This window comes from Brassica napus, chromosome C9 (genome assembly GCF_020379485.1).
Source record: "Brassica napus cultivar Da-Ae chromosome C9, Da-Ae, whole genome shotgun sequence".
NCBI lineage: Eukaryota > Viridiplantae > Streptophyta > Magnoliopsida > Brassicales > Brassicaceae > Brassica > Brassica napus.
The window spans coordinates 38,431,706-38,441,090 of NC_063452.1; the positions used below are offsets into that span (position 1 = coordinate 38,431,706).

Below are 9,385 nucleotides of genomic sequence, written 5' to 3' on the forward strand. Positions count from 1 at the left end.
CCGAGTCTAGATCAGACTGTTGAGGCCTGTCAGTTTCATCATGGTGAGGCCGAGGTTGTTTTTTACTTATTAAATTTCAATGAAGGAATAGTCGTTTTCAAGCTCAACTAACCAAAACCTAGTTTTAGAATCATAAATATATGAATAAAAAATTTTTTGTGTAAAGTCTTTGATTTATTTGTCATAATAGGCAAGACTTTGTTTTATCTAGCCAATTCCGAAACGGAACTCTATTTATGATTCATTATTTCGATCTCATTAGCCTTTTTTTTCATATTTTCATTTTAGCATATCCGGTTATGCGTCCCATCGATATCAAACCCCCCCCCCCCCCTTGTTTTTCATTTTCATGGATGAATTTCACATATTGTCATATCTAGGATTTACATATACAACATATATTACTGTCAAGAGTGATTTTATTATTATTTGAATATTTATATTCAATATTTCGATTTATAAAAAGTCAAAGATTCAAAATTGGAAAAACAAGTATTAGGTTACGCTATACATATGAAAAAGAATATACAATAATGATGTATTTGGCGAATCAAATATCATGGTCTAATAAAAAATCATTCTGATTAGTTGATAATTTTGTGAAAGTTTCCTGTGAAAAAGGTTAATTAAATCTATTCCTAATTTATGTCGAGTAAACCTTGTTGTTTTGTTTTATTGCATGAATTCTAAATTCATGACTTGTAGGGAGGGACTTATGTCACCACAAACAGAGACTAAAGCAAGTGTTGGATTCAAAGCTGGTGTTAAAGAGTATAAATTGAATTATTATACTCCTGAATATGAAACCAAGGATACTGATATCTTGGCAGCATTCCGAGTAACTCCTCAACCCGGAGTTCCACCTGAAGAAGCAGGGGCTGCGGTAGCTGCTGAATCTTCTACTGGTACATGGACAACTGTGTGGGCCGATGGGCTTACCAGCCTTGACCGTTACAAAGGACGATGCTACCACATCGAGCCCGTTCCAGGAGAAGAAACTCAATTTATTGCGTATGTAGCTTTCCCATTAGACCTTTTTGAAGAAGGGTCTGTTACTAACATGTTTACCTCAATTGTAGGTAACGTATTTGGGTTCAAAGCCCTGGCTGCTCTACGTCTAGAGGATCTACGAATCCCTCCGGCTTATACTAAAACTTTCCAGGGACCACCTCATGGTATCCAAGTTGAAAGAGATAAATTGAACGCGTATGGACGTCCCCTATTAGGATGTACTATTAAACCTAAGTTGGGGTTATCCGCGAAGAACTATGGTAGAGCAGTTTATGAATGTCTACGTGGTGGACTTGATTTTACCAAAGATGATGAGAATGTGAACTCTCAACCATTTATGCGTTGGAGAGACAGTTTCTTATTTTGTGCCGAAGCTATTTATAAATCACAGGCTGAAACAGGTGAAATCAAAGGACATTATTTGAATGCTACTGCGGGTACATGCGAAGAAATGATGAAAAGAGCTATATTTGCCAGAAAATTGGGAGTTCCTATCGTAATGCATGACTACTTAACAGGGGGATTCACCACAAATACTAATTTGGCTCATTATTGCCGAGATAATGGCCTACTTCTTCACATCCACCGTGCAATGTACGCTGTTATTGATTGACAGAAGATTCATGGTATTCACTTCGGTGTACTAGCTAAAGCTTTACGTCTATCGGGTGGAGATCATGTTCACGCGGGTACAGTAGTAGGTAAACTTGAAGGAGACAGGGAGTCAACTTTGGGCTTTGTTGATTTACTGCGCGATGATTATGTTGAAAAAGACCGAAGTCGTGGTATCTTTTTCACTCAAGATTGGGTCTCACTACCAGGTGTTCTACCTGTGGCTTCAGGGGGTATTCACGTTTGGCATATGCCTGCTTTGACCGAGATCTTTGGAGATGATTCCGTACTACAATTTGGTGGCGGAACTTTAGGCCACCCTTGGGGAAATGCACCGGGTGCCGTAGCTAACCGAGTAGCTCTAGAAGCATGTGTACAAGCTCGTAATGAGGGACGTGATCTTGCAGTCGAGGGTAATGAAATTATCCGTGAGGCTTGCAAATGGAGTCCTGAACTAGCTGCTGCTTGTGAAGTATGGAAGGAGATCACATTTAACTTCCCAACCATCGATAAATTAGATGGCCAAGACTAGAAATTAGATTAGTAATTCACGTCCGTTTTATTAGTTTAATTGCAATTAAACTCGGCTCAATCCTTTTAGTAAAAAAAGGATTGAGCCGAGTTTATCTAGTGTATATACTGTTTTTGATAGATACATACTTAATCTAGATATACAAAATCTGAAAAAAAAAGAAGATTAAACACAACTACACTTTTGTATTGTAGTGTCCACAAGAAATTCTATACGAAATATGGATTCTTAGGATTTTTTTATTCTTTTTTTAAGTTTCGTGTCAGGGCTTGAACCAAGTATCCCCACTTCTTCTACCCATTCTGCATGTTGTCCTTTTCTTTTCATTCCGTATTGGAATAAAAACTTTTTTTTTATATTAGTATACGAGATTTTACTAAAAAAGTTCTTCATATCGCTTATATTCATAAGCGAAGAACAAATATTTCTTTTTTTTAATGAGAATTTTACACAATATAAGAAAATCCTTATTTTCATTTAGAATTGAAATTTATTAATTTCAATTGCTTTTACTTAATAATCTTAGCAATTAGCAATTGCATTGACATGCTTTGCTTACTCTGAATAGAAAATGAACTATTCAAATTTTTTTTTGCATTTTTCAATTTTTTCATTGAATGACTATTCATCTATTGTTATTTTATTTTCATGTAAATAGAGGCCAGAAGCTCTATGGAAAAATCGTGGTTCAATTTGATGTTTTCTAAGGGAGAATTGGAATACAGAGGCGAGCTAAGTAAAGCAATGGATAGTTTTGCTCCTATTGAAAAGACTACTATAAGTAAAGACCGGTTTATATATGATATGGATAAAAACTTTTATGGTTGGGGTGAGCGTTCTAGTTATTACAATAATGTTGATCTTTTAGTTAACTCCAAGGACATTCGGAATTTCATATCGGATGACACCTTTTTTGTTAGGGATAGTAATAAAAATAGTTATTCTATATATTTTGATATAAAAAAAGAAAAAATTTGAGATTAACAATGATTTGAGTGACCTAGAAATTTTTTTTTATAGTTATTGTAGTTCTAGTTATCTGAATAATAGATCTAAAGGTGACAACGATCTGCACTATGATCCTTACATTAAGGATACTAAATATAATTGTAATAATCACATTAATAGTTGCATTGACTCTTATTTTCGTTCTCACATCTGTATTAATAGTCACTTTTTAAGCGATAGTAATAATTCCAATGAAAGTTACATTTATAATTTCATTTGTAGTGAAAGTGGAAGTGGAAAGATTCGTGAAAGCAAAAATGACAAGATAAGAACTAATAGTAATCGTAATAATTTAATGAGTTCTAAGGATTTCGATATAACTAAAAACTACAATCAATTGTGGATTCAATGCGACAATTGTTATGGATTAATGTATAAGAAAGTCGAAATGAATGTTTGTGAAGAATGTGGACATTATTTGAAAATGACCAGTTCAGAGAGAATTGAGCTTTCGATTGATCCGGGTACTTGGAATCCTATGGATGAAGACATGGTCTCTGCGGATCCCATTAAATTTCATTCGAGGGAGGAACCTTATAAAAAGCGTATTGCCTCTGCTCAAAAAAAGACAGGGTTGACTGACGCTATTCAAACAGGTACAGGTCAATTAAACGGTATTCCGGTAGCTCTTGGGGTTATGGATTTTCAGTTTATGGGGGGTAGTATGGGATCCGTAGTAGGCGAAAAAATAACTCGTTTGATCGAGTATGCTACCAATCAATGTTTACCTCTTATTTTAGTGTGTTCTTCCGGAGGAGCACGAATGCAAGAAGGAAGTTTAAGTTTGATGCAAATGGCTAAAATTTCTTCGGTTTTATGTGATTATCAATCAAGTAAAAAGTTATTCTATATATCAATTCTTACATCTCCTACTACCGGTGGGGTGACAGCAAGTTTTGGTATGTTGGGGGATATCATTATTGCCGAACCCTATGCCTATATTGCATTTGCGGGTAAAAGAGTAATTGAACAAACATTGAAAAAAGCCGTGCCTGAAGGTTCACAAGCAGCTGAATCTTTATTACGTAAGGGCTTATTGGATGCAATTGTACCACGTAATCCTTTAAAAGGTGTTGTGAGTGAGTTATTTCAGCTCCATGCTTTTTTTCCTTTGAACAAAAATGAAATCAAATAAAACAGTTAGTTTATCATAATTAAACGAAAACCCTGAAAAATTCATTTTTCTTTAGAATCATTTTTTTATCGATATTCTTGTTTACTACTCAGTAAACCTTTATCAACAAGATAAAAAGTGAATTTTTGCTTTCGGGAAGTTCAAATTCGACTAGAAAAATAAAACAAAGTTTTTTTCCTCTCTTGCTTGCATATGGATAGATAATTCAAATAGAGATATAGATCTATAGAGAGTCTTGCATCGTTTTGCATTTCCCGAAAATTCCCTGTTGGTGGATCAGATTCCAATCAATTTTGTATAAAATTTTAATGGAATAAAATTTTTTCTTTATTAATGACTATTAGAAGACAAAAAGAACAAAAAGAATAATAAATCTAACAGGGAGATTATGATAATACATCTATTTTATTTTGAAAGATTAATAAGTCCATTTATTTAGTTTGGCATTTCTTGTACCTATTTTTTTATTCTATTTCTAGTAGGTTCTATTATTTCTATTAGGTTGTATATTAGTATTCGATATATATTTACTTAAAGATACTTAGTATAATTATATAATATATATAATAGAAATAATAAAACTACAAGATATTCTAAGATATCTTTAGAATTCAGAATATAACAATAACAGGTACAAATATTAAATTGAGGTACCCCATTTTATGACAACTTTCAACAACTTACCCTCTATTTTTGTGCCTTTAGTAGGCCTAGTCTTTCCGGCACTTGCAATGGCTTCTTTATTTCTTCATATTCAAAAAAATAAGATTTTTTAGATCGGATGAGACCGAATCGTATAACTCCCCTTTTTATTTTAAAAACTTCGATTTGATAAGACCCATTTGGTAGAATATTGTATAACACATAGATTCCTACAAACATAACTAAAAAAGTTTTTATGCATGTGTAAACGTATTATATGGGGTAACTCAATTTGCGCTCTTTTGAAAAAATGGATCATCGTCGGACCGCTGGATGAAATTCAAGTCAATGTATTTATTTGTATGTATATAGTTATAGGGGATCATATAAAGGAAGGAGATTTTATTATTTTAGATATAAACAATTATATAAATTATTCCTAAAGTAAAGGTTCACAACAAAATAGTTATAGTTGATGAGAGTTACTTTGAAAACAAAAAAAGGAAAGTCATATTTTCTCAATTCCAAAAAATTGTATAACTGGATCTAATATATATGAGTTGGCGATCAGAATCTCTATGGATAGAATTTATAACGGGGTCTCGAAAAACAAGTAATTTCTGCTGGGCCTTTATCCTATTTTTAGGTTCATTGGGATTCTTATTGGTTGGAACTTCCAGTTATCTTGGTAAAAATTTTATATCGTTAGTTGCATCTCAGGAAATCCTTTTTTTTCCACAAGGGATTGTGATGTCTTTCTATGGGATCGCGGGTCTCTTTATTAGTTGCTATTTGTGGTGCACTATTTTGTGGAATGTGGGTAGTGGTTATGATCTTTTCGACCGAAAAGAAGGGATAGTACGGATTTTTCGTTGGGGATTTCCTGGAAAAAGCCGTCGCATCTTTTTACGATTCCTTATGAAAGATATTCAGTCGATCAGAATCGAAGTTAAAGAGGGTGTTTCTGCCCGGCGTGTCCTTTATATGGAAATTAGAGGTCAAGGGGCTATTCCTTTAATTCGTACTGATGAGAATTTTACTACACGAGAAATTGAGCAAAAAGCTGCTGAATTGGCTTACTTCTTGCGTGTACCAATTGAAGTATTTTGAAATGAATTCATTTTTAAAGTTTAAAGACTAAATCCTTTGGCAGTAGGAAGAAAAAACGAAAGAATTGCTTTCTTTTTTTTCAATTGAACATTCATCTATTCTTTTATGCTCGTTTTTTTTTATATATTTGATAGAAAAGAAAGGGAGTTTATTCGTCTCGAAAATAGAATCATATTTTTTATTTTAAAAATTCAAAAAAGTTCTTTTAGTATTGATCGAAAAAAGGGGGAATAACATCCTGGAAATACAATTTTTTCTTTATTCAAATTGTAAGTGTATTCTGAGTCTATTTCTGTATTCTTTCTAGATTCAAAGCAAAGACTAAGTATTGAATCAAAAGAAAAAGAGAAAAGGGATTATAGGCTCAATACATTCTATTTGAATTAGAATAGAAACTCATGCTCGATAGAAATAGTAGATCTAATAGAATCCACAAATGCGGTAGGTTCATTAACAATTCACAGATTCAAAATGGCAAAAAAGAAAGCATTCATTCCTTTTTTTTATTTTACATCTATAGTCTTTTTGCCCTGGTTGATCTCTCTCTGCTGTAATAAAAGTTTGAAAACTTGGATTACTAATTGGTGGAATACTAGACAATGCGAAACTTTCTTGAATGATATTCAAGAAAAAAGTGTTCTAGAAAATTCATACAATTAGAGGAACTATTCCAGCTGGATGAAATGATAAAGGAATACCCAGAAACCGATTTACAACAATTTCGTCTAGGAATCCACAAAGAAACGATCCAATTCATCAAAATACACAATGAGTATCGTATCCATACAATCTTGCACTTCTCGACAAATCTAATATCTTTCGTTATTCTAAGTGGTTATTCCTTTTGGGGTAAGGAAAAGCTTTTTATTCTCAATTCTTGGGTTCAAGAATTCCTATATAATTTAAGTGATACAATTAAAGCTTTTTCGATTCTTTTATTAACTGATTTATGTATCGGATTCCATTCGCCTCACGGTTGGGAACTAATGATTGGTTATATTTACAAAGATTTTGGGTTTGCTCATTATGAGCAAATTTTATCTGGTCTAGTTTCTACCTTTCCAGTCATTCTTGATACAATTTTTAAATATTGGATCTTTCGTTATATAAATCATGTATCTCCGTCACTTGTAGTGATTTATCATGCAATAAATGACTAAAAAACGATTCACTGATCCAATTCTACTCTTTCTTACTTTATACGTCATAACCAAATCAAAGTCGTATTTACTTTACTCTTTTTTACCCACGAGGGATTCCTTCTATATTTCAATAAAATAAAAAAAAATTCTTTTTTTCAGTAAATGTAAATAGCAGAATTGTGGCTAGGGAAGTATATTATCGACCTACCTAACTTTATTGTAGAAATTTTCGGGATAAATGATTGGACCATGCAAACTAGAATAACTTTTCTTGGATAACGGAAGAGATTACTCGCTCCATATCTGTCTCACTCATGATATATATAATAACTTGGGCATCCATTTCAAGTGCATATCCAATTTTTGCCCAGCAGAATTATGAAAATCCACGAGAGGCAACTGGGCGTATTGTATGTGCCAATTGCCATTTAGCTAGTAAGCCCGTGGATATTATCCTATATACGTAGGTGGAAATAGGGGAAGGGGTCAGATTTATCCTGATGGTAGCAAAAGTAACAATACAGTTTATAACGCTACGGCAGGAGGGATAATAAGCAAAATTTTACGAATAGAAAAAGGGGGATACGAAATAACCATAGTGGATGCATCGAATGAACGCCAAGTAATTGATATTATCCCTCGAGGCCTAGAACTTCTTGTTTCAGAGGGCGAATCCATTAAACTCGATCAACCATTAACAAGCAATCCTAATGTGGGTGGATTTGGTCAGGGGGATGCGGAAATAGTACTTCAAGATCCATTACGTGTCCAAGGCCTTTTGTTCTTCTTAGGTTCTGTTGTTTTGGCACAAATATTTTTGGTTCTTAAAAAGAAACAGTTTGAGAAGGTTCAATTATCCGAAATGAATTTTTAGATCTGTCTATTTCCCTTTATCAAATTCGTAAAAAAGAAAGAACCAAAAAATTATCAAAAGCCTTTTTGCCTTTCTTTAGACTTTCGATTTCAACCAGGTGTCAGGAATTACTTGTCCGATAGTCCTAATCCTAGTATGTATATTAAGAAGAATTCACTTTACCCCCTTTTCTTTATTTTTCAATACAAATTTGTATTGAAAAATGGGAGGGGTCTGATGTAACTCTGTCGTTAGTGACCAATTGAAATTGATAGAATGTATCAATAATCAAGAGTTTTTTTGTAATGTAATTAGAATGGAAAAATTTGACTAGATACTAAAATAAGATAAGGAAAGCAAGCGCAGAAAACAGAACAGGGAACTATAAATTGGCGAAATAACAAATTTTAGGGACTATAGGGAGTATTACTTGTCTTGCGAGTCTTCGACACAAGAAAAGGATGTCTAAAATTCCTTTTCTTGTGTCGATCTTGTCATTCTTAATTGCAAAATCTTATTCTTAGTTTACATATATATTACTGTTTCTATATATATAACGTTTTAATATATCTATATTAATATATATCGTATATATAATTATTAATTAATAGTATAATAATAATTACTTTTTGTAGTTTTATTTATTTTAATTTAAAGTTTGATGAAATACTAAATAAATAAAAAATAAGAAAAAACTTCTATTAGTATAGACAAAATTTTAATGATAGATCTAATGATAAAAAAATATTGTGTCAGTCCGGAAAGCAGAAAAAAATAAAAAGTGATTCACCCCCCCCCCCCCTTTTTTCGATCTTTGAGGTTAATAATAAAAATATGTTGTAACAACCTACTAAGACGAATTAAGTTCATTTTTCAATAACAGATCAAAACGGTGATTATTACGAGTTTCCGAGGGATCGATTGAAAAAATTGGATAGAGAGCGTGATAGAAGATAGTTTACAGTTCTACAGGGGAGAATAGAGGAATGAACCATACAAGAACATACTATTATGATCTTCGTAGCAGAAGAGGATATCCTTTCTTTAGACTTTCGATTTCAACAACCAGGTGTCAGGAATTACTTGTCCGATAGTCCTAATCCTAGTATGTATATTAAGAGATTCACTTTACCCCCTTTTCTTTATTTTTCAATACAATTTGTATTGAAAAATGGGAGGGGTCTGATGTACTCTGTCGTTAGTGACCAATTGAAATTGATAGATGTATCAATAATCAAGATTTTTTTGTAATGTAATTAGAATGGAAAAATTTACTAGAATACTAAAATAAGAAAGGAAAGCAAGCGCAGAAAACAGAACAGGGAACTATAATTGGCGAA

General features: G+C 32.8%; 1 protein-coding gene across 1 annotated transcript; it reads left to right on the plus strand.

The window, feature by feature from the left end:
- Nucleotides 1-338: 338 nt before the first annotated feature.
- On the plus strand, nt 339-6,522 carry LOC125593471 (ribulose bisphosphate carboxylase large chain-like). Its single transcript, XM_048770138.1, has one exon. It carries the CDS (start codon nt 680-682, stop codon nt 1,622-1,624), a length of 945 nt encoding a protein of 314 aa, XP_048626095.1. The 5' UTR covers nt 339-679; the 3' UTR covers nt 1,625-6,522.
- Nucleotides 6,523-9,385: the final 2,863 nt, after the last annotated feature.